At 49.3% G+C, this 26,563-nt stretch overlaps 1 protein-coding gene across 3 annotated transcripts in view; it reads left to right on the top strand.

Moving 5' to 3' along the window:
* Positions 1-21,609, top strand: part of LOC116360001 (platelet-derived growth factor subunit A-like) — a 37,532-nt gene extending 15,923 nt beyond the window's left edge. Inside the window, exons 5-7 of one of the 3 annotated variants that reach the window (XR_004206856.1) lie at positions 16,486-16,612; positions 17,578-17,709; positions 19,197-21,609. Coding sequence is in view for 2 of the 3 variants with exons in the window: in XM_031814387.1 (XP_031670247.1) it covers positions 16,486-16,612; positions 17,578-17,654 (204 nt within the window). In the remaining variant the exon portion in view is untranslated. Of the gene's footprint in view, positions 1-16,485; positions 16,613-17,577; positions 18,182-19,196 lie in introns of those variants that run through there. The other 2 variants (XM_031814388.1, XM_031814387.1) reach the window with 2 other exon arrangements.
* Positions 21,610-26,563: the final 4,954 nt, after the last annotated feature.

Genomic DNA, 26,563 nt, shown 5'->3' with positions numbered 1-26,563 from the left:
AAAGAGAGAGAGATGATGGCAGAGAGAGAGGGAGGAAGAGAGAGAGAGAGAGAGGCCAGAGAGATAAATATGGCGACAGAGATAGAAGCAGACAGAGAGGGACAGAAATACAGCAGTGTATGGTATGGTAAACAGGTTGTAAAGCCCAGTTGCCATCTGTGTGTCTTGACTGTCCTGCGTGTCCCATTCCAGCAAGCCCCTGTCACAACTCTCTGCCTGTGTTCCTGTAAGCAGGCAGAGAGAGAGAGAGGGAGAGAGAGAGAGAGAGGGAGGGAGAGAGAAGGAGTGTTTGGTGGGGGGGGTGTTCTAGCAGTATTTTACGGTAACTAACACCCCTTGTTAGTGTGAAAACCCCCTGCCTCTGTTTCTCCTCAGAGGAGACACCGCTGACTTCAGATGTGTTCCTGGTCTATTTACACTTCAGCTTGTTACTGCTTCTGGTCCCTGTGTGTTTATCTATCCTGGAAGCAGGCAAAGTACTGTGCGGTGTAGGATGGCTGGGAACGAATAGGGGGAGCATAGGAGCACATCCTGTTCTTAAATATCTCTTGAATGTGTGTGTTTGCTGATCTTGTGTGTGTGTATGAGACAGTATCGCTGTACTCTATCCATCGTGCTGATCTTGCCTGGTCACATGCTGGTGAGACATGGTTATCAGCTGTCATGCAAACCTCCACTGCTGCACCATGCCAGGGCTTCAGCTTTGGAGATAGCGCCGCGCTATCCGCTAGCCAGAGTAATAACAAAAATACCATCACCAGTTTCCTGGCTCAGCAGTACTGGCCAGTCAGCTTTCAAAGGGATAGGCGGCCATTTTGTGTCAAGACATTGGGAATCTGGGGTGCAGTTGCAGAAGTGGTCTAGCGTTCTCCATAGAGGACTGAGTGACTGGGAGGAACAAGTGGTCCACTGTGGCTCTCAGTGGGTATGGCAGTGCTTAGTCATGATGTCTGAGTGGCCTCCACTGTAGTCTCGCACTCACCTGGCCTGTCTGCTTGCTTGTCTGTCTGTCTCCTTGACAGCCCACTGTCCTTCTGTCTGTCTGTCCACTCCTTAAAAGAAGCCCAGGGGGAAAACACTACAATGTTAAGCTATGCTTTCAGTGAGAGGGTTATGAGGACTGGTGTGCAGAAAGAGTGGAAGATGGACAGAGGGTTGGGTCTGGGACAGTGTCTCAGAATGCCCTCTCTTGTGGTCGCCCTCCGTGTCCCCCTCATGACCCCCTTGGATCAACAAGCTTTCTTCACACAACACAGGGACAGGGAGCAGGGGGAACCCTGGAGCCAGCCGTGGGCGGCGGTTTTTGTGGGGAGGTTTTTCCGTGTTGGACCAGGGAGGGAGCTGAGAGAGAGAGGCTCTATCCCGGTAAAGGTCAACCGACGGGGGTGACTCCAGTCAGCAGACATTCAGGATATTTGGTGTGAAGAACATTGTCTCCTCCTGCCAAATGTTTTCTTTCCCGTCTTTAGGAATAGAGCTGAATGGGGTCCTCTCTCTCTAACTCCAGGTCTCGCCAGCCTCTCTCTCTAACTCCAGGTCTCGCCAGCCCAAGATGTTTTCCTTGTGCTAGATGTGAGGGATGGAGGGTTAGAGGGATGGGAAAATAACGCATTGTGTGTTTCTTTCCACCTTGTGCTGTGATGTATTTCAGTATTGGAGCTAAATGCACTTTATTTATTTTTCCCTTTTTTCTATTTCTTTCTCCTTCCGTTTCTCTCAGTAAAGAGTCTGTGTCGCCCTGCTGCTGTACGTTTCTCTCAGTAAAGAGTCTGTGTCGCCCTACTGCTGTACGTTTCTCTCAGTAAAGAGTCTGTGTCGCACTACTGCTGTACGTTTCTCTCAGTAAAGAGTCTGTGTCGCCCTGCTGCTGTACGTTTCTCTCAGTAAAGAGTCTGTGTCGCCCTGCTGCTGTACGTTTCTCTCAGTAAAGAGTCTGTGTCGCACTACTGCTGTACGTTTCTCTCAGTAAAGAGTCTGTGTCGCCCTGCTGCTGTACGTTTCTCTCAGTAAAGAGTCTGTGTCGCACTACCTCTGTACGTTTCTCTCAGTAAAGAGTCTGTGTCGCCCTGCTGCTGTACGTTTCTCTCAGTAAAGAGTCTGTGTCGCCCTGCTGCTGTACGTTTCTCTCAGTAAAGAGTCTGTGTCGCCCTGCTGCTGTACGTTTCTCTCAGTAAAGAGTCTGTGTCGCCCTGCTGCTGTACGTTTCTCTCAGTAAAGAGTCTGTGTCGCCCTGCTGCTGTACGTTTCTCTCAGTAAAGAGTCTGTGTCGCACTACTGCTGTACGTTTCTCTCAGTAAAGAGTCTGTGTCGCCCTGCTGCTGTACAAGCCTGGTTTATTCACTGGCCAAGTCATCAAAAAGTCAAACTTTAAATAGGCTTGGCCTGGGGGGATCGTGGCAGATCTAGTCTCTCTCTCTCTTTCTTTCCAGTGCTTTGGTCCATTACTGATAAGCCAGACAGTGTGTGTGTGTGTGACAATGAGAGGGGGAGTCGGCCTAATAGCCCTCCATGGTACTGTGTGCTATATTAGGATCTGGCTCTGGCAGTGATTGTAGAACTGCTGTAGATGCAATTCAATGGTCAGACATGTCAACAAAGGATTAAAGGAATTAGAGAGAGAGAGAAAATGGGGGAGTGGGGAATGAGAGAAGAAGAGAAACAGAGAGGGGATAATGAATGAGAAAAAGAGAGAGAGAAGAGATGATGAGGAATAATAGAGAAAGATAGAATGAGATAAATAAAAAGACAGAGACTGTTTAAGTAGTCAGCTCCATCATCGTAGCATTACCATAACTCTCCCCTTATTTATCCTTCTCCCTCACTCCCTACTCCGTCCCTCCCTCTCTCTCTCTCCCTCACTCCCCTCTCCGTCCCTCCCTCCCTCTCTCCCTCACTCCCCTCTCCGTCCCTCCCTCTCTCTCTCTCTCTCTCTCTCTCTCTCTCTCCCTCACTCCCCTCTCCGTCCCTCCCTCTCTCTCTCTCTCTCTCCCTCACTCCTCTCTCTGTCCCGCCCTCTCTCTCTCTCCCTCACTCCCCTCTCCGTCCCTCCCTCTCTCTCTCTCCCTCACTCCCCTCTCCGTCCCTCCCTCTCTCCCTCACTCCCCTCTCCGTCCCTCCCTCTCTCTCTCTCCCTCACTCCCCTCTCCGTCCCTCCCTCTCTCTCTCTCTCTCCCTCACTCCCCTCTCCGTCCTGCCCTCTCTCTCTCTCTCTCCCTCACTCCCCTCTCCGTCCCTCCCTCTCTCTCTCTCCCTCACTCCCCTCTCCGTCCCTCCCTCTCTCTCTCCCTCACTCCCCTCTCCGTCCCTCCCTCTCTCTCTCTCTCCCTCACTCCTCTCTCCGTCCTGCCCTCTCTCTCTCTCTCTCCCTCACTCCCCTCTCCATCCCTCCCTCTCTCTCTCTCCCTCACTCCCCTCTCCGTCCCTCCCTCTCTCTCTCTCCCTCACTCCCCTCTCCGTCCCTCCCTCTCTCTCTCTCTCTCCCTCACTCCTCTCTCCGTCCCGCCCTCTCTCTCTCTCTCCCTCACTACCCTCTCCGTACCTCCCTCTCTCTCCGTCCCTCCCTCTCTCTCTCCCTCACTCCCCTCTCCGTCCCTCCCTCTCTCTCTCTCTCCCTCACTCCTCTCTCCGTCCTGCCCTCTCTCTCTCTCTCTCCCTCACTCCCCTCTCCATCCCTCCCTCTCTCTCTCTCCCTCACTCCCCTCTCCGTCCCTCCCTCTCTCTCTCTCCCTCACTCCCCTCTCCGTCCCTCCCTCTCTCTCTCTCTCTCCCTCACTCCTCTCTCCGTCCCGCCCTCTCTCTCTCTCTCCCTCACTACCCTCTCCGTACCTCCCTCTCTCTCTCCCTCCTCCTCTCTGTCCCTCCCTCTCTCTTTCTCTCTCCCTCACTTACCTACTTCCGTCCCCCCCTTTCTCTCTCTCTCTCTCTCTCTCTCTCTCTCTCTTTATATCCATATCTCTCTATATCCCTTTTTCTCTCTTTCTCTAGTCTATATCACTTTCTCTCTATCTTTTTATTCCCCACATCAACCCCTCTCCTTTCTCTGCTCCATCTTTCGCATCTCTTTCCATCTCCTCCTGTGTGAGTGTGTGTATTCAAGGCCCCAGCTGTGGTGATGAGCTGTGGTGCACTGCATTGCATTACAGGGTTCTGATAGGTTCGTCAGTGCTGCTTGCCCAGGCCTGCTGGTTAGATACAGTCATCTGTAAAACAACAGGGGGTTCTGGGAAGCAGGCCCTGCTCTGAGGACAAGAGGGTCTAGTGAGGACTGTGTGTGTGTGTGTGTGTGTGTGTGTGTGTGTGTGTGTGTGTGTGTGTGTGTGTGTGTGTGTGTGTGTGTGTGTGTGTGTGTGTGTGTGTGTGTGTGTGTGTGTGTGTGTGTGTGTGTGTGTGTGTGTGTGTGTGTGTGTGTGTGTGTTTGTGTGTTCTCCCAAAGGCTAAAGCAAACAGTCAGTCAGACTGACAGAGAATAGAGCTGTCACTTCCCTCTTTTAGTTGTAGTTTGACCACTAACTAGTCTTGGATATCCCAGACATTGGAGCAACGTCAGCTAGGCAACGACACTAGGACTGGGGAGGATGTCGGCTTCTCTCTGACATTTCAAAAGGGGGGGGGGGGGATCGTTCTGGGGAGGGTCCTCTTCAGACAGATAACCCTTCCAACAAAAGAGACCACAGAGAACACTAGTCTAGTAGGACATTGGGGAGTAATGGACCAGCAATCAGAAAGACTAGGAGTAGGAGAGGGTTACCTCATCTGCCTGGCTGGCTCAGTCTCTGTGGGAGTGTGTGTAACAAGTATTCCCGTTTACAGTGTGTGTGTGTGTGTGTGTGTGTGTGTGTGTGTGTGTGTGTGTGTGTGTGTGTGTGTGTGTGTGTGTGTGTGCGTGCATGCGTGCGTGCGCCTGTGTGCACATGCTTGCGCCTGTCTGCCTGTGTGTGTGTTGCTCCTCTGTGCCGTGTGTTCTCCCCTAACGCGCTGCCTGGGACAAGACCATTAGTGTTGAGGCAGCAGCAGTAGAGAGATGAGAGTGCTACTGAGGGGAGCAGAGGGGAAGAGAGGCCACAGAGTAATGAAGTGTTGATGCCTGTTGGATCAAAGTTGGAGGCCACAGAGGGTCAGGAGGATATAGGTGCAGGATCCACACGTCTCTACTGACCCTGACTTTAAGGAGCCTCCTCTGACCTTTTGACCTACACACACACACACACACACACACACACACACACACACACACACACACACACACACACACACACACACACACACACACACTTCCTTTCCCTCATTCATCAGACAGTCAGTCAGGCAGTCAGGACGGAGGCAGTAGCTACTAGCCGGGGCCTGTCCTGGTGTGGGACCTGGTTACGGGGTGTTTCATAAATAAAGGGACGAGTTGACGGCCATACAGTCAGTGTGATTAATGTGTGTGTGAGGCGTCCTGTGGATTATGTGAGAGAGGGATGAGGGGGATGGAGGGGGGAGAGGGGAAGTGAAGGGGGTCCCTGTTTGAAGTTGGTGCAGCTGTGAAGTATTTTCATTTTGATTTGGTCCCAGATTTTCTGCTAAATGGTGAGGGTTAGTGTGTGTGTGTGTGTGGGGGGGGGGGGGCACCCACTGTGAGCCAGAGACCATGAAGCTGGACAGATTCTAGAACGTGGGCCAGATCTGGACCGTCTGGAAATCATCTGCTGAAATAAGAAATGTAATTCAACATTTTTTAAAACTGTATTTGTATTCTATCTTCATTTCCATCCCTCCTTTCCACTCCTCGTCTCCTGTCCTCCCTTTTGAACTTCTGCTTTGACTTCCTCCTCTCTCTTGCTCTCACCCTCGGCGTTTAAAGCTGTTTCTCTCTATCAAACCTGAGTTCAAATATTATACATTTGAAATCTTTCAAATACATTGAGTGTTTGCTTTAACCTGCCTTGAGTGCCAGGTTTGCACTTTTGGGACATTTTTATTGGTTCCATTACAAGTTCAATAAAGTACAGCTAAAGTATATAAAATGATTTCCAATAGTATTTGAACCCAGTTGTGGTCTGTTTGATGTTAGTTACCTACATGTTGCATGTGTTCTTTGACTCTTCCTGCTTTAAAGGGTGTCAAGGCCCATTCTGTTTGCTGTGCTTATCAGTGGCCCAGAGCCCAGCCCTGCTGGGGAACACAACACTAGACTACACCACTAGACTACACCACTACACTACACCACTACACTACACCACTACACCACTACACTACTACACTACACCACTACACTACTACACTACACCACTACACTACACCACTAGACTACACCACTACACTACACCACTACACTACACCACTACACTACACTACACCACTACACCACTACACTACACCACTAGACTACACCACTACACCACTACACTACACTACACCACTACACTACTACACTACACCACTACACTACACTACACCACTACACCACTACACTACACCACTACACTACACCACTACACCACTACACTACACTACACCACTACACTACACTACACACTACACCACTACACTACACTACACCACTACACCACTACACTACACCACTACACGACACCACTACACCTACACCACTACACTACTACAACATACACCACTACACTACTCTACACAACTACACCACTACACTACACCACTAGACTACAACACCACTAGACTCACCACTACACCACCGACACTACACGTACAACACTACACTACAACCACACATACACCACTACACTACACACTACACCACTACACCACTACCTTACACCACTACACTACACCACTACACTACACCACTACATCACACCACTACACTACACCACTACACTACACCACTACTGTACACCACTACACTACACTACACTACTACACTACACTACACCACTACACTACACCACTACACCACTACACTACACTACTACACTACACCACTACCTTACACCACTACACTACACCACTACACTACACCACTACCTTACACCACTACACTACACCACTACACTACACCACACTACACCACTACACTACACCACTACACTACACCACACTACACCACTAGACTACACTACACCACTACACCACTACACCACTACACTACACCACTACACTACACCACTACACTACACCACTACACTACACCACTACACCACTACACTACACCACTACACCACTACACTACACCACTACACTACACCACTACACTACACCACTAGACTACACCACTACACTACACCACGACACCACTACACTACACCACTACACTACACACTACACTACACAACTACACTACACCACCTACACTACACCACTACACTATACCACTACACTATACCACTACACTACACCACTACACCACTACAATACACCACTACACTACACCACTACATCACACCACTACACCACTACACTACACCACTACACCCACTACACTACACCACTACCGTACACCACTACACTACACCACTACACTACTACACTACACCACTACACTACACCACTACACTACACCACTACACTACACTACACCACTAACTTACACCACTACACTACACCACTACCTTACACCACTACACTACACCACACTACACCACTACACTACACCACTACACTACACCACTACAACTACACACTACACTACACCACTAGACTACACTACACCACTTACACCACTACACTACACCACTACACTACACCACTACACTACACCACTACACCACTACACTACACTACACCACTAGACTACACCACTACACTACACCACTACACTACACCACTACACCACTACACTACACCACTACACTACACCACTACACTACACTACACCACTACACTACACCACTACACTACACAACTACACTACACCACTACACTACACCACTACACTATACCACTACACTATACCACTACACTACACCACTACACTACACCACTACACTACACCACTCGACTACACCACTACACTACACACTAATCTACACCACTACACTCCTTGCCACTACATGTTGGATCTTCATTTGATCACCCTGTTGTTGCAGGATTTATTCTGCACAGCAGGAAATGCAAATTTATAGTGTATTAGAGGTTTAAAAAGGCTTCTAAAGTTTATAATTTCTACTTTAAAATGTCAGTCTTGATTTGCCTTAACTGAAAATCTATCAGCCTCAACAAAAATGACAATTTATTATAATCCACACAATAATTCACGTTTCCTGTTGCTGCAGGATAATTTGCCTGCTTTGAGAAACTGGTCAAATTAAGATCCAACATCTGTACCTACTCTCTCTATTGGATAGACTAAACTAAAATCTGTAGCATTTTTATTCCAGTTTGCTTAAAAACCCCATCAACATTTCAGTCCACAGGACATTCATCAGAATGGTAGAAAACATGAAAAGATAAAGACAAGGTAATATGGGGTGTTTTCGCTGTCATCCCATACTTGTGCCCACAGAACCTCGACAGGGTAGTGATTACCTGTCAGACCACTGTCAGGCCAAACACTTCATATAAACACCACTCTTACCTAGCTCTAATTACCATTGATGACAAAGGAGAGCATTCCCTCTTCACCTCTATCTCGTTACCTCTCTCTATGTTGTTCTTTCTCTGTCTGTCTCTATCTCCTTCCCTCCCTTCCTCTCTTTCTGTCTGCCTTTCTGTCTCTTTCTCTCTGTCGCTCTCTCTGTCGCTCTCTCTGTCGCTCTCTCGCTCAATTCAAAGGGCTTTATTGGCATGGGAAACATATGTTTACATTGCCAAAGCAAGTGAAATAGACTAGAAACAAAAGTGAAATAAACAATCTATCTCTCTCTCTATATCCTTCCCTCTACCACCTTGTTTACATGTTCTAGTCTATCATTTTTTATAATTTTCACCTCCCTTTCTGGGAGAGTGTTTTACTCTTCATTTCTGGTTTCTGGCAAAGAGTGGTGTCCAATTTCCACTACTATCAGTAGGAGTACTCTTAGTTTAGATTGAGTCACAGCCTAAGTCATGAAAAGCATCTTGTGTGAGGTGGTACGGTGTGTGAGGTGGTACGGTGTGTGAGGTGGTATGGTGTGTGAGGTGGTACGGTGTGTGAGGTGGTACGGTGTGTGAGTTCTGGTGTGAGGACATGGGAAGGAGCAGGAAAGGAATGCAGGAGAAATCTCTTATTGGACGCTTTGATGTTGGATATTTGATGATGGTCATACTTGGTGTCAGGAGGAAGGAGAGGCAGACAGTCTGCGGTCGAGACGATCTCCACATACACATTTGGTGACACACTGGGAGCTGAGAGAGAGAGAGAGAGAGAGAGAGAGAGAGAGAGAGAGAGAGAGAGAGACTGGTGTGAAGAAATCAAGTGCTTTTTCTCAGCCCTCCCATTGGTTTCCATTGGCATTCCTGCCTGCGTGCCTATGATAAATGCTCTTCTTGTTTCCTTTCTTCACCCCCATCCGCCCCTAATCCCCCCTCAGCACCACTTATAACCCCCCATCCGCCCTTAATCCCCCCTCAGCACCCCTTATAACCCCCCATCCGCCCCTAATCCCCCCTCAGCACCCCTTATAACCCCCCATCCGCCCCTAATCCCCCCTCAGCACACCTTATAACCCCCCATCCGCCCCTAATCCCCCCTCAGCACACCTTATAACCCCCCATCCGCCCCTAATCCCCCCTCAGCACCCCTTATAACCCCCCATCCGCCCCTAATCCCCCCTCAGCACCCCTTATAACCCCCCATCCGCCCCTAATCCCCCCTCAGCACCCCTTATAACCCCCCATCCGCCCCTAATCCCCCCTCAGCACACCTTATAACCCCCATCCGCCCCTAAGCCCCCCTCAGCACCCCTTATAACCCCCCATCTGCCCCTAATCCCCCCTCAGCACCACTTATAACCCCCCATCAGCCCTTAATCCCCCCTCAGCACCCCTTATAACCCTTCATCCGCCCCTAATCCCCCCTCAGCACCCCTTATAACCCCCCATCCGCCCCTAATCCCCCCTCAGCACACTTTATAACCCCCCATCCGCCCCTAATCCCCGCTCCGCACACCTTATAACCCCCCATCCGCCCCTAATCCCCCCTCAGCACCCCTTATAACTCCCCATCCGCCCCTAATCCCCCCTCGGCACCCCTTATAACCCCCCAACCGCCCCTAACCCCCCCTCAGCACACCTTATAACCCCCCATCCGCCCCTAATCCTCCTTCAGCACCCCTTATAATCCCCCATCTACCCATAAATCCCCCTCTTCTCAGAGTGGAAAGCGTTGGGGGATTTGCTGTCTGTCTGTCCATCACTTTCAAAGCCCTGGTCATTGAGTTCCTCATGAGGATCATCCTTTACGGAGGAGGAGGGAATCTATTCCTTTTTCCATTAAAACCAGACTGTCAGACAGACAGATAGAGAGACAGCCCCCTCTATCTCCCTCCTGCCTTCTCTGCCCCTTATACCCCCCTTGTAGCTCACAATGAGCAGGGTTAGAAGGGGGGTGCAGGTTTTCCTCTGTATGTCTGATGTCTGTGTGTCTGGTGTCTGGTGTTGGGACTCGGCCACTTAATTTATCCTGTGACAGATGAATTGCGTATCCCCCACTCTCCCCTCCTCCTTCACCCCTCCCTTCTTACTCTCCCCCCTCCTCCCCAATCGTATTTATTTTCCTTTATTGCGATGTTGTTCCCATTCCTAACTACCCGTGGTGCACATCCACATCTAAACCTTGTTTTCCTTGGATCGCCGAGCCCAAACTTTCCTTTCCATGCTCCGGCACTCCCATCGGGGGAAATCCCAATTAACCCAGCCAGGACAATCGGCTTCAGAACTGGGAGAGGCTGGGATAGAGACTAGAGAGAGAGTTGGAGAGAGAGACTGGGATAGAGACTGGGATAGAAACTGGGATAGAGAATGGAGAGAGAGACTGGAGAGAGGGACTGGAGAGAGAGACTGGGATAGAGACTGGTATAGAGAATGGAGATATAGACTGGGATAGAGACTGGAGAGAGAGACTGGGATAGAGACTGGAGAGAGAATGGGATAGAGACTGGGATAGAGAAAGGAGAGAGAGACTGGGATAGAGACTGGAGAGAGAATGGGATAGAGACTAGAGAGAGAGAATTCGATAGAGACTGGAGAGAGAGAGACTGGGATAGAGACTGGAGAGAGAGACTGGGATAGAGACTGGAGAGAGAGACTGGAAAGAGACTGAATAGAGACTGGAGAGAGAGAATGGGATAGAGACTGGGAGAGAGAGAGAGACTGGGAGAGAGACTGGAGAGAGAGAGACTGGGATAGAGACTGGAGAGAGAGACTGGGATAGAGACTGGAGAGAGAGACTGGGAGAGAGAGAGAGACTGGGAGAGAGACTGGAGAGAGAGACTAGGAGAGAGAGAGAGACTGGGAGAGAGACTGGGATAAACCCTTTAAACCCTCCTTGCTCTGTCTCTCTGGCCGGATTGGATATCATTCCATAACCTGACCAGGATTCTTTCCCAGGCCCGGCTTTCTGACAGAGTTTAGAGGTTGATGATTTATATATAGAGTGTGTGGGGCCCCTTCGGTTGCACCACGGGGTCTTCTATGGTGTGTCTAGCTGCTGTGGTGGTGGGCTCTGAGACGGGACTTGAGTGGGTTCAATGAAAGGAGGATTGAATTTACTATGAATGTCAATATTTCTGGGGAGTCAGAAAGTGTCATGACAGGACACAGACAGGCTGACAGGGACACAGACAGGCTGACAGGGACACAGACAGGCTGACATGGTGACAGGGACACAGACAGGCTGACATGGTGACAGGGACACAGACTTGCTGACATGGTGACAGGGACACAAACTTGCTGACATGGTGACAGGGACATGGACAGGGACACAGACTTGTTGACATGGTGACAGGGACGCATATTTGCTGACATGGTGACAGGGACACAAACTTGCTGACATGGTGACAGGGACACAGACTTGTTGACATGGTGACAGGGACACAGACTTGCTGACATGGTGACAGGGACACAGACAGGGACACAGACATGCTCACATGGTGGCAGGGACACAGACAGGCTGACATGCTGACAGGGACACAGACAGGCTGACATGCTGACAGGGACACAGACAGGGACACAGACATGCTCACATGCTGGCAGGGACACAGACATGGTGACAGGGAAACAGACAGGCTGACATGGTGACAGGGACACAGACATGCTGACAAGGTGACAGGGACACAGACATGGTGCCATGGTGACAGGGACACAGACATGGTGACATGGTGACAGGGACACAGACATGGTGACAGGGACACAGACATGCTCACATGGTGGCAGGGACACAGACAGGCTGACATGCTGACAGGGACACAGACAGGCTGACATGCTGACAGGGACACAGACAGGGACACAGACATGCTCACATGCTGGCAGGGACACAGACATGGTGACAGGGAAACAGACAGGCTGACATGGTGACAGGGACACAGACAGGCTGACATGGTGATAGGGACACAGACAGGCTGACATGGTGACAGGGACACAGACCTGCTGACATGGTGACAGGGACACAGACATGCTGACAAGGTGACAGGGACACAGACATGGTGACATGGTGACAGGGACACAGACATGGTGACAGGGACACAGACTTGCTGACATGGTGACAGGGACACAGACTTGCTGACATGGGGACAGGGACACAGACATGGTGACAGGGAAACAGACAGGCTGACATGGTGACAGGGAAACAGACAGGCTGACATGGTGACAGAGGGACATAGAGGGGGATGTGGAGGAGGGAGCAGGGCTGTTTGCGTGTTACCCAGTACTGAACTGAACACCCCTCCCCCTCCTCTCCACCTCCTAATTCCAGTATCAGTCTATTGTCATACTCTGACTCTGGGAATGTGCCCTGGCTGTGTACAAGGAGACAAGTGAAGGGAGGGAGAGAATGACAAGGAGGAGATGGGAAGTGTAGAGGAAGACAGTGACTAAACAAGAGAACACTTGCTGTTGACAAAGTGTGAAGAGCAGAGGGAGAATACGTAACTTCATTGGTGGAGACAAGTTAGAAAACAGCCACACACTCAGAGGAGGGAAGGGTTTAGGTGCTGCTCTGCTCTGTGTGTCTTTAGCCCTGCTGTGTTGAGTAACAGGCCTACTGTTGGCCTCTCTGTCACACACACACACCACTTTATCCTCTTGTCCATGTGTGTTTGTTTGTGTGTGCGTGTGTGCGTGTATCATTTGTCATTAGGCTCCGCCACAGTAGTAACTGTCAGGCACCGCTGACTCTCCCTGTTTTTGATTGGCCGACCCCTGACCCCCTAGACATTCTGGTAACCAACGGCAGCGGAGCCGGGCACAGAGACAGCTGCAGCCCTGTGAGCATCCAGCTCTGATTCCACTGTCACACACACTGGCTAGTGACAAGCAGTGGGTTTCCTTTGGCTTGTTTTGCTCAGGAAACACTATCGATTCATCAGGCCCATATTAGTCACCATTGTCCTTGAGGATTAAACAGAAGTAGACCGAGTTTAATAGGTTACGTATGAATGAGACTTAATGCTACCCATGATCGCGTTCAGTGTGCTGTCCCCCTCCTTTAAAGACTCCCCCCTAAACACACACAACCCACCCCAAAATGACATGGTCCGCAGAATGTACACAAATCTAAAACCTCCCACCTCTGCAAACTTATGCGAAAGACACACAGGTTGAATGAATTCAGTTGTGCAACTCTCCCCCTCCACCCCCTCTTTCTCTCCCCCTCCACCCCCTCTTTCTCTCTCCACCTCCACCCCCTCTTTCTCTCTCTTTCTCTCTCTCCCTCCACCCCCTCTTTCTCTCACCCATTCCCTCCTCTCTTCCCACCACTTCTCTCTTTTACCCATCTCCCCTCTCTCCCCCTCCCTCTCCCTCTCTCTCTCCACCCCTACTCAATGTCTGCTCAGGCCCTCTCCCCCTCCCCCTCCCTCTCTCTCTCCACCCCTACTCAGTGTCTGCTCAGGCCCTCTCCCCCTCCCTCTCCCTCTCTCTCTCCACCCCTACTCAGTGTCTGCTCAGGCCCTCTCCCCCTCCCTCTCCCTCTCTCTCTCCACCCCTACTCAGTGTCTGCTCAGGCCCTCTCCCCCTCCCTCTCCCTCTCTCTCTCCACCCCTACTCAGTGTCTGCTCAGGCCCTCTCCCCCTCCCTCTCCCTCTCCACCCCTACTCAGTGTCTGCTCAGGCCCTCTCCCCCTCCCTCTCCCTCTCTCTCTCCACCCCTACTCAGTGTCTGCTCAGGCCCTCTCCCCCTCCCTCTCCCTCTCTCTCTCCACCCCTACTCAGTGTCTGCTCAGGCCCTCTCCCCCTCCCTCTCCCTCTCTCTCTCCACCCCTACTCAGTGTCTGCTCAGGCCCTCTCCCCTTCCCTCTCCCTCTCTCTCTCCACCCCTACTCAGTGTCTGCTCAGGCCCTCTCCCCCTCCCTCTCCCTCTCTCTCTCCACCCCTACTCAGTGTCTGCTCAGGCCCTCTCCCCTTCCCTCTCCCTCTCTCTCTCCACCCCTACTCAGTGTCTGCTCAGGCCCTCTCACCCTCTGCTTCAGACCGGAGATAAGAGCAAACACACACCATAACGATTGCCATCCAGACACCATTGTCCACTGTTTACCCACGGCATACCTCTGCTACTTAACCTCCTTTTCACTCCCTCTATCCCTGTTTTCTCTCTTTCTATCCCTCATCTTCCCCCTTTCCCTCCCTTTCTAAAAGACACTGTTTCAAAGGAAGGATGCTGAATAGTGGATGCTGTGTACACCCTAGCCTCTTTCTGGCCGCTCTGTGTCCAGCTCAGCCTACGTCTCAGTCTCACCCTGGGCTTATGTCTCCAAGACGTTGCGTCATTGCAAGGCCCAAACATTACAAGGTTATGTAGTATCAGAATGGTGTATTATTTGGGCTGTGTGACTAATTCACTGGGTAGAGCTTGACCTGGCTGGAGGCCAGAATGTGATTGAGAAAGAACTCTCCTTCTCTCCCATCTGTGTGTGTGTGTGTGTGTGTGTGTGTGTGTGTGTGTGCGTGTGTGCGTGTGTGTGTGTGTGTGTGTGAGGGTGTGTGTGTGTGTGCGTGTGTTCGTGTGTGTGTGTGTGCGTGTGTGTGTGTGTGTGTGAGGGTGTGTGTGTGTGTGTGTGTGTGTGTGTGTGTGTGTGTGTGTGTGTGTGTGTGTGTGTGTGTGTGTGTGTGTGTGTGTGTGTGTGTGTGAGCTGTCCTGGCTGCATAACAGCATTGTTCATAACACCGGAAAGCGTGAGGAGATTGCTGGTCAATATCCTGTCCCGTGCCATGACCAGGAAGAGCACAGAAGCCTGATATATTGTTTCCATGTGGCCCAGGCCCAGGGTGTGTCTGTGTACCTGCCCTGGTCTTCAGATCAGAGATCGGAGAGAGGCATCACCTAACGCCATTTTACACATCCACCTAACAGCCCAACTACACCCACGTCACAGGCCCCTTGAAGTGGCTGGGTGGTGGGGAGTCAGTGTTGGGGTTGGTGGAGTTATTGAATGGGCGTTTAGGTGGAGGTCTGTGTAAGATCTGGCTGTGTGGGATAGTGTTGGGTTGGTGGAGTTATTGAATGGAAGTTTAGGTGGAGGTCTGTGTAAGATCTGGCTGTGTGGGATAGTGTTGGGTTGGGTTAAGTGCAAGGGTTAGGCTTGGCTACAGTAAATTAGTTGAGATGAGGTAGGGGTGCAGGTCAGGCACAGAGGCAAGGGGACCTCTCAAACTACTCTCCCTGGGTCTCCCGAGTGGCGCAGTTGTCTAAGGCACTGCATCACAGTGCTAGCTGTGCCACTAGAGAGGCTCTGTCACAGCCGGCCGTCACCGGGAGACCATGTGCCAGCGTCGTCTGGGTTAGGGGAGGGTTTGCGACTCCTGTGGCTGGCTGGGTGCAGTGCTCGCTGGCACGGTTTCCAGGTGTCCACATTGGTTAAGTGGGCATTGTGTGAAGAAGCAGTGTGGCTTGGTAGGTTGGTGTTTTGGAGGACGCACGGCTCTTGACCTTCACCTCTCCCGAGTCCGTACGGGAGTTGCTGGGATTTTAATTTAAAAAATAAATAATAATAAATAAATAAAAATTTAAATAAAATTTCTCCCCAGCCAGGGTGAACCTATACTGGGCCTCATGGTGCGTGTCACTCCCTCCTCCCTCCCTATTGTTTGAGCCTCTGCTCAATATTGACACACCTGATCACCAGGCCATAGAACGCTGCACCAATACATCAGCCCCAATGGAATGCTGCTGTCATACATCAAACAGAGGGAGATGATGGTGTCTGTGCCTCTCGGCGTTAGAGAAGGAGGAGGAGGGAGCAGGGCTTTCTCTTTCTTTTCATTCATCCATCTCTCTTGATGTTAGCCAATGGAGAAAGAGTGAAAGGTGAATGAAGGGTACACAGGAAAAGCCTAAACGAGCCTAAAGGGTGTTATTGTGCTAGTGTTGTTAACCTCTCTCTCTCTCCCTCCCTTCTTTCAGGTGGCCAAGGTGGAGTATGTGCGGAGGAAACCCAAGCTGAAGGAGGTCTTGGTCAGGTTAGAAGACCACCTGGAGTGTGTGTGCCAGTCACAACATCACGTGACCGAGCACTCAGACGCAGACACAGGTAAATAATATTTAAGGCTGACAAAAATTTATCACAACTTTGTTGGAGCCTAGATGACCTTCAGAGTTTGGTTGGATGTCTGAGTATCTGAGTCCCGCCCCATTCAGTCATACCTTCCTACACCTGGTCTCTTTATACTGCTGTCTGTCTGTCTGTCTGTCTGTCTGTCTGTCTGTCTGTCTGTCTGTCTGTCTGTCTGTCTGTCTGTCTGTCTGTCTGTCTGTCTGTCTGTCTGTCTGTCTGTCTGTCTGTCTGTCTGTCTGCCTGCCTGCCTGCCTGCCTGCCTGCCTGCCTGCCTGCCTGCCTGCCTGCCTGCCTGCCTGTCTGTCTGTCTGTCTGTCTGCCTGCCTGCCTGCCTGCCTGTCTGTCTGTCTGTCTGTCTGTCTGTCTGCCTGTCTGCCTGCTGGCCCCCATTGCTTGCACTGGATGACCTCTTGTATATGACTGTTGAGAAAACAGACACGCCTGCAAGCTAGACTTCTATTGCCAAACCTGCAAGGCCCCTTGTGTGTGTCTGATAGAAAGACAGTGTCTGTGTGTGTGTGTGTGTGTGTATGTGTGTGTGTGTGTGTGTGTGTGTGTGTGTGTGTGTGTGTGTGTTGTGTGTGTGTGTGTTGTGTGTGTGTTGTGTGTTGTGTGTGTGTGTGTGTGTGTGTGTGTGTGTGTGTGTGTGTCCAAAGGCTGCTTGGACGGTAGGTAACAATCCTTTCCCCTTGATCCAAAGCCTTCGTTGGGAAGAGATAAGAGGAACGATGTGGACTGATAAGGCATCTCAACTATTTATAGTGTCATTTCAAATCCTCTTGAATTGTCTCTCTGTCGGGGGGCTTTTTATCTGCTTTCTGCTCGTTGTGTCGTAAACCTCGCTGCTTCCATCTCTTGCTAACCCCTGTCCCTGTCCTCCTATCCTCCCTCTAACCCCTGTCCCTGTCCTCCTATCCTCCCTCCCCAACTTGTGTTTTCAGACCACCATACTAGGGCTAAAGGTAGGAAAAGGAAAGCTAAAAAGCTAAAGCTCAACAAGGATTTATTGGCGACATAATAAACTTGAACACATTATTCCAAAGTCCGACTGCCGGACCCCCCGGCTCCAACAGGTAGGAGGACTTTAGCACCAGCATGGCAATCCAACCAATTACCTACCTGCTGGTCACAAGCCCAATCAGGGGAGAGAAAGGGTTGCCAATCAGATCACAAACAAAGCCACACCCAATCAGTGTGAGGAGAGGGAGGGCTGAAATGGGCCACACTCTGTGAATGCCACTGCATGATTTAGTGTGATTTTTATGCCTGCCTGCGCACTGCATGTCCACTTTGTCTTATGTTTTATGCCTGTATGAGTTTATGAATGAGGATTTCAACCTCACCTTGTTCACCGACCAGTATTTGTCCTTCACTCCAGCTGTCTCTGTGTCTCTGTGTGTATCTGATTTCACATACCATTCTAGATGACTCTACTTCCCATGCTCTCCTCTGTATTTCATGTTGCCTCTTTCTTTCTCTCTCATCCTCTCTGTCTATTTGTTCTGTCTGTCTGTCTGTCTGTCTGTCTGTCTGTCTGTCTGTCTGTCTGTCTGTCTGTCTGTCTGTCTGTCTGTCTGTCTGTCTGTCTCTGTCTGTCTGTCTGTCTGTCTGTCTGTCTGTCTGTCTGTCTGTCTGTCTGTCTGTCTGTCTGTCTGTCTATTTGTTCTGTCTGTCTGTCTGGCTGTCTGTCTGTCTGTATAATGTTCTGACTGTCTCTGTCTCTCTCTCTGTCTCTCTGTCTCTCTGTCTCTCTGTCTCTCTCTCTGTCTCACTCTCTCTGTCTCTCTGTCTCTCTCTCGCTCTCTCTGTCTTTCTGTCTGTCTCTGTCTCTCTCTCTATCGCTCTCTCTCTGTCTCTCTCTCTCTCTGTCTGTCTGTCTGTCTGTCTGTCTGTCTGTCTGTCTGTCTGTCTGTCTGTCTGTCTGTCTGTCTGTCTGTCTGTCTGTCTGTCTGTCTGTCTGTCTGTCTGTCTGTCTGTCTGTCTGTCTGTCTGTCTGTCTGTCTGTATAATGTTCTGACTGTCTCTCTCTCTCTCTGTCTCTCTCTCTGTCTGTCTCTCTGTCTCTGTCTCTGTCTCTCTGTCTCTGTCTCTCTCTCGCTCTCTCTCTGTCTCTCTCTGTCTTTCATTCCCTATGAGGGATTGTTTGTTGTCTATTGTGTGTTTTTAGATCTCTTCCACTTCACTTGCTTGTACTTTGTACTGAGTCACACACTCACTGAGTGGAAATGCACGGCCAGCACCTGGGATGATGACTGGTATATTTGATTACTCTGTTATTGAAATCAGGAGAAGGCTTATGCCAATGCAATTGGCTGTGTGGACATGGGTGTGTCCACCTGATGACTTTATGACACACATTCAAATTGAACAAAATGGGGAACGAATATCACCTTTTACCTCTAACATGTTCTAATAATATGTGGGTTAATGAAATGCTAATGCTAAAGCTAATGGTAATAGTAATTATGAGGGTAATGCTAAAGCTAATGGTAAGAGTAATTATCAGGCTAATGCTAATGAAATGCTAAATGTTAACGTCAGCTCTCTCTTTTCTCCACAGTGGACGTAAGGTGAGACCCCAGCAGCATTGGACTTCAGTGTGGAAGGGGCCAAAGAGAGGATGCTGCCATATTTGGACTGCTGACCTACCCCCTTCCCTGACCCCACCCCACGCCACCTACCGCCTTTTAAAAACAAAGATTACTGTAAAGAGAAAAAAAGACAAAAAGTTAATAAAATGCCAAAGGTGCTTTTTTCTATTACCGTAAAAAGTAATGCAGAAGGTCTCTGCCAAGCGCAGCAGAACCAACCAATCGAACAATGACGCGGATGAGGATGGTGAAGCCGATAAAGAGCTGGGCAGAAAAGAGAGGAGGAGGAGGACAAGATGGGTTGTCGTTTGTTGAGTAAACAGGACAATTTGACAATCACAGAGAGAGATCCAGGATGGATCATTGGATTAAGCCTCAATGGGGGATCTGTCGACTGGATCCTAAAAGGACACAGAGGGGGACAATCAGTGGACTCTTCGGGACGTGTGGAGGCTTGCATGTTCCTAGCCGTTGGCCTAAGTGACACTTGCCTGGACAGTCAATGACTGACAGAGAGAAAGAGAGAGAGGGAAAGAGATGTTGAGAGAAGTTGTAGAGAGGTGTAGAAGGTACTGGTCGTGTTGCTTGTTGTTCTAGAACTCTCTGTACACTGTAGTGGAACTTGTGAACATTCTGGAACTCATAGAATGGTCGCCCATTTTGTCTATTTTGGATAAAGTGTTGGGAAAAGTGTTTGGAGTCATCAGGACCTGCTGTTCCAAGATGTCTTCTCTGCTTCTCTCTCCTGGGTTCCCCTGTCTGCTCCTATTGGGATTGTGCCAGTCACCATATACACTACAGAACGATTCAGAAAGGAAGATTCATTCATTGCTACTAATAAACTATTTATACATGTGAACGTTTTCCTCTCTCTCTCTCTCCCTCCAAGACATTATGTTTTCTGTGACATGTAAGATTCATGTTCTGTCTGATCTTCTGGTAGTGAATCTTCATGTCCACATGTAGTTGTTCATGTAGTTGTTACTCATGTTCAATGTTGCCTTATTATGTGCCAGTATATTATCTGAACAGTCTCAAGTCTAGTTGTATGGGCTGGAAATGTAAGGAAGCGTGAGAAGGAGGAGATGGGAGGACAGAGTCTGTACAAGTACAGGAAGATGCTTTATTTTTGTTAAAAAGATATATTATGCTTACTTATATTCAAGCAGGAAGTATGTTTGTTATTTCTTTGTTTGTTGTGGTTGAATGCTTTTCTTTAAACCATGGAAACGATGCAGGACTGGGGGTGGTGAAGTGTATCAGGCCCCAGCAATGCACCCTGTTTGGTGGTGTAGGGTAGGCTTACATCAGCAGTGCTGTACTGTATTATCTAGAGAGATGGATAGAGCTAACCTGGTCCCAGATCAGTTTGTGTTGTCCTGCAAACACATATAGTCATTGGCAAGGCAGCACAAACCGATCTGAGATCAGGTTAGTGGAGAGCTGGCTGAGGAAGACTCCGTCTGGGGCATCGTTGGACTGTCTCTTTAACCCAGTTATCTAGCCAAAAGTTACACCCAGTAACCAGAGCGTCATTATACACAACAGAACGTTCAGCATGTGTGTGTGTAACCACTTTTAACCCACATCACACTCCTTTGATAAGATGGTCCTCAATCCGCCCCACCAGCACACAAGCTGTTCTTAACGAGTACAAAGTCCATCTTGAATGAGAGAGTTTGTGAACAATTCAACATGAATGGTTCCCTAGTTAATCAAGCAGCAGTCTTCCATTGACACGTTAACAACGATGAAGACTGTTCCACTGTTGATGAGTGAAAGATTAAAAAAGAAGATACCACTGTTTATGGAGAGATTGACACCAAATCTCTAACAACACCCTATTTCTCATACGGTGAAGTGCACTACTTTAGACCAGAGCCACTGGACCAAAAGTAGTGTGCTATACAGGGAATAGGTTGTCGTTTGGCACACACTGAATCAATAGAAAGACCTGGGCACTTTTCCAAAATGTCTCAGAGTAGGACTGCTGTTCATCTTATACATTATGATCTAAACAGCTAAACTGATCCAAGATCAGCACTTTATGAAGTCCTGGGTGAGAGGCATGTTGAGAGAAAATAGATGACTGAAGAAGCAACAACACTGTATCTGCAGCTGCTTTGTGTTGTGGTAACAACATGTTCAACTGCACTATACAGACTTCCAAGGTGATTCCATTGGTGCTATATGTATAAAGGCATTCATTTATTCATTCATTGTCGATAGACCAGGGACCATTGCTTACAGTAACTAAAGAAACTACAACAACACAAGCTTATACCATTTTTTATTTGGGCCTCTATTGGATAAAAACAGCAATGATTATAATTTATATATTTATGTTTTCAATAATAAATACATTCTGCTTATCAAACTGTACACAGAATGTTGGGTCCTGTTTTTGGTGCGAGTTGGTACAGTCTGATATGTGCCACGTCTCTTTCTCAGTTGCTGTATAAGTCAGTTCTTCCCTTGCTGAAGGAACTGACCAGGTGAAAAGCCTACTCACTGGGCACAGACTTCCATTTAACATGTACAGTGGGGCAAAAAAGTATTTAGTCAGCCACCAATTGTGCAAGTTCTCCCACTTAAAAAGATGAGAGAGGCCTGTAATTTTCATCATAGGTACCCTTCAACTATGACAGACAAAATGAGAGAAAAAAATCCAGAAAATCACATTGTAGGATTTTTTATGAATTTATTTGCAAATTATGGTGGAAAATAATTGCACAATTGGTGGCTGACTAAATACTTTTTTGCCCCACTGTATTTCACATTGGTTCAATGTAACTTCATTGAAATGACATGAACACAATGTTGATTCAACCAGTGTGTGCTCAGTGGGTAATTATATACTGTATATATCTTTTTTCATTTAACCTTTATTTAACTAGGCAACTCAGTTGAGAACAAATTCTTATTTACAACGACGGCCTACACCGGCCAAACCCGAATGACACTGGGGCAATTGTGCGCCGCCCTATGGGACTCTCAATCGCGGCCGGTTGTAATACAGCCTGGATTCGAACCAGGGTGTCTGTAGTGATGCCTCAAGCACTGAGATGCAGACCGGTGCACCACTCGGGAGCCCCATGCTGATGATGAGTTTCCACCATATTGTCTTCACCTTCCAAGTCAGTGCAGATGAAGAGGAGACGAGGACAGATCAATGCAATGAAAGACAGGAGGAGAGGATGGAAGGTTAGACAACGGAGAAAGAGCTGTTGATGAGGCGACCCATCTGAATCCTCATGTCCTGTAGTCCATCTGCATCATGTCCTGTAGTCCATCTGCATTCTCATGTCCTCTAGTTCATCTGCATCCTCATGTCCTCTAGTCCATCTGCATCCTCATGTCCTCTAGTTCATCTGAATCCTCATATCCTCTAGTCCATCTGCATCCACATGTCCTCCAGTCCATCTGCATCCTCATGTCCTCTAGTCCATCTGCATCATGTCCTCTAGTCCATCTGCATCCTCATGTCCTCTAGTCCACCTGCGTCCTCATGTCCTCTAGTCCAGCTGCATCCGCATGTCCTCTAGTCCATCTGCATCCTCATGTCATCTAGTCCACCTGCGTCCTCATGTCCTCTAGTCCACCTGCGTCCTCATGTCCTCTAGTCCATCTGCATCCGCATGTCCTCTAGTCCATCTGCATCCTCATGTCCTCTAGTCCATCTGCATCCTCATGTCCTATAGTCCATCTGCATCCTAATGTCCTATAGTCCATCTGCATCCTAATGTCCTATAGTCCATCTGCATCCTCATGTCCTCTAGTCTAGCTGCATCCTCATGTCCTCTAGTCCAGCTACATCCTCATGTCCTCTAGTCCAGCTGCATCCTCATGTCCTGTAGTCCATCTGCATCCTCATGTCCTCCAGTCCATCTGCATCCTCATGTCCTGTAGTCCATCTGCATCATCATGTCCTGTAGTCCATCTGCATCATGTTCTCTAGTCCATCTGCATCATGTTCTCTAGTCCATCTGCATCCTCATGTCCTCCAGTCCATCTGCATCCTCATGTCCTCCAGTCCATCTGCATCCTCATGGCCTCTAGTCCAGCTGCATTCTCATGTCCTATAGTCCATCTGCATCTTCGTGTCCTCTAGTCCATCTGCATCCTCATGTCCTCTAGTCCATCTGCATCCTCCTGTCCTGTAGTCCATCTAGTAGCCGGAGGGTGTGGAGTTGACAGGCAGAAGGCGTGTGGAGTGGATAGGCAGGAGTCATGTGGAGGAAATGTGAGCTTTCCTGGGGCCTGTGGAGCGAGCTGTGACTGGCCTCGCCTCCAGGATCCTCCAGAGCCAGGAGGAGACTTTATTACTCTCTCCCTGAGATGCTCACCCTAATCCTGGGTTTAGAGGACATGAAAGGGTCACCTACCCACCACTTCCCCCAGATACACCCCCCCCCCCCCCGTTTATTAACCCTGAGAGGAGAGAGAAAGAAGAGAACATGAAAGAGCAGATCAGAGGAGGGACACCATCAAGGAAAGATCAACAGAGGGACATATCAAAGAAAGACAAGAACATGAGAATGTTATGTTTTTATAGTTTTTCATCTGACATGCTCTGCTGTAGAGGAGTTCATTCAACAAGGGAGTGGGGATGGAGGGATGGATGGAGTGAGGGATGGAGGGAGGGAGTGAGGGATGGAGGAAGTGAGGGAGTGAGGGATGGAGGGATGGATGGAGTGAGGGATGGATGGAGGGAGGGAGTGAGGAATGGTTGGAGGGAGGGAAAGAGGGAAAAGGGAGGAGGGGAGGTGGAAGGAGAGGTATACTATATATACAGAAGTATGTGGACACCCCTTCAAATTAGTGGATTCGGCTATTTCAGCCACACCCGTTGCTGACGTGCATAAAATCGAGCACCTTGCCATGCAATCTCCATCGACAAACATTGGCAGTAGAATGGCCTTAGCCGCGAAGTGGTAGACCACACAAGCTCACAGAACAGGACCGCCGAGTGCTGAAGCACATAGCTCATAAAAATCCTCTGTTCTGGTTGCAACACTCACTACCGAGTTCCAAACTGCCTCTAGAAGTAATGTCAGCACAAGAACTGTTCGTCGGGAGCTTCATGAAATGGGTTTCCATGGCCGAGCAGCTGCTCACAAGCCTAAGATCACCATGTGCAATGCCAAGCGTCAGCTGGAATGGTGTAACGCTCGCCGCCATTGGACTCTGGAGCAGTGGAAACGTGTTCACGCTTCACCATCTGGCAGTCCAATGGATGAATCTATGTTTGACAGATGCCAGGAGAACACTACCTGCCCCAATACATAGTGCCAACTGTAAAGTTTGGTGGAGGATAAATAATGGTCTGGGGGTGTTTTTCATGGTTTGGGCTTGGCCCCTTAGTTCCAGTGAAGGGAAATCTTAATGCTACAGGATACACTGACATTCTAGACGATTCTGTTTCCAACTTTGTTGCAATAGTTTTGGAAAGCCCGTTCCTGTTCAGCATGACAATGCCGCCGTGCACAAAGCGAGGTCCATACAGAAATGGTTTGTGGAGATCGGTGTGGAAGAACTTGACTGGCCTGCACAGAGCCCTGACCTCAACCCCAGTGAACACGTTTGGGATTAATTGGAACGCTGACTGCGAGCCAGGCCTAATCGCCCAACATCAGAGCCCGACCTCACTAATGCTCTTGTGGCTGAATGGAAGCAAGTCCCCGCAGCAGTGTTCCAACAACAACAAACTCCATGGAATGTTCGACGAACTGGTGTCCATATACTTTACGTGAGGTGGTGTATCAATAGTTCAAGAAGCAGGGGAGAAAAGAGGAGAGAAATGTGCCAGAGGGAGAGAGAAAAAAGACACACACACACACACACACACACAATGGGAGATACAGGAGAAAGGACTAAAGTGGACTCAGGATGTTGGTGCATGGTGCAGTATCTGGAGGGATGGAACCAGACTGGAGAGGACCACTAAGTGGACATGGTTTCATAAACAATGCCAGAATGGGTCTGGGAGCTGACAAGGTGTGAAGAGGGGTGCTGATGGGTGTGTGTGTATGTGTGCGCTTGTCACTGTGTGTATATATGTGTGCGTGTTTGTGTGTCTCTGTGTGTTTGTGTATGGGTTTTTGTGGTGATCAACAATACCAAGGAGGTCTCCCTCCCGATGTGAACACGGACCGTTGGAATGTCTGCCTCTTGTGGAACGCAAGCTGTCATCTGACTGGCCGACAATGGATGGGTCAGGGTTCATGGGTCAGAGGTCAGGGGAGGGGGGAGGGGTTGAGACAAAGTGGAAGTTGTTGAATGCATTGTAAATAATTTGTTATCCCTTCTCCCTCTCTCTCTCTCCCCTCTAGCTCCCCCTTCTCTCTTTCTCTCTCTCTCTCTCTCTCTCTCTCTCTCTCTCTCTCTCTCTATCTCTATCTCCCCCTTCTTTCTCAATTTCTTTATCTCCCCCTTCTCTCTCTCTCTCTCTCTTTCTATCTCCCCCTTCTCTCTCTCTCTCTCCCTCTCTATCCCCCCCCCCCTCTCTCTATCTCCACCTTCTCTCTTTCTCTGAGTTCGGTAGAATGCAGCCTTGCCTCTCTTTCAAAGACCTACATTGATTGGCGCACTGGGCATTGTTGTAAGATGTCCCTCTTGCTCATGGCCTGTATTCAAAAAGTACTGTATCATAGAGTAGGAGTGCTGATCTAGGATCAGGTACCCTGCTGACCATATAATCTTACTCATTATGATCTTTAAGGCGAACCTCATCATTCCTACTTTGAGGTTTTTGTGAATACAGACCCTTGTATCACAGTTGACCAGTGTGGTCTTATACAGCGATAGGATAATTGTTTGACTGATATCAAGGCCATATTCATAAATTGTATCACAGTAGGAGTGCTGATCTAGGATCATATGGACACGGGGGACCTGGTTCTAGATCAGCACTCCGACTCTGAGAGACTTGATGCAGACGGTCCCTGATGGATGGAAATAAAGAGTCATGAGGTTTAGATGCTCACTGGTGGCAGCGGTGGGATTTGACTGACAACCACAGTTAGCTCTCAGCCCGACCCCTCTAGTTGGCCTTGACAATTTCCTTCCCCAAATTACGGACCCTATAACTAACCTCCCTTTCCCTCCATCCCTTCATCCATCCATCCCCGCTCTCTCTTTCTTTTTTAAGTTGTTCAAACCTGCGGCCTCTGGTTTTGAGGAAACACAGGCAGAGGGTCCTCTGTGAAGATGGCGGTGGCCAGTTTGTCGGGGCCACGGACATGAATGTGCGTCTTTGTCCTCCCACCCCCCTACTACCCTCCTGCCTCCCTCCCAGCCCCCTCATGCTGACATGCTCGGTCTCTTTCGGGGGGCC

The sequence above is a fragment of the Oncorhynchus kisutch genome, unplaced genomic scaffold, assembly GCF_002021735.2.
Source record: "Oncorhynchus kisutch isolate 150728-3 unplaced genomic scaffold, Okis_V2 Okis06b-Okis10b_hom, whole genome shotgun sequence".
NCBI classification, from domain to species: domain Eukaryota; kingdom Metazoa; phylum Chordata; class Actinopteri; order Salmoniformes; family Salmonidae; genus Oncorhynchus; species Oncorhynchus kisutch.
Note: the sequence above shows the minus strand (reverse complement) of the source record. Positions and strands in the feature narration are given on the sequence as shown.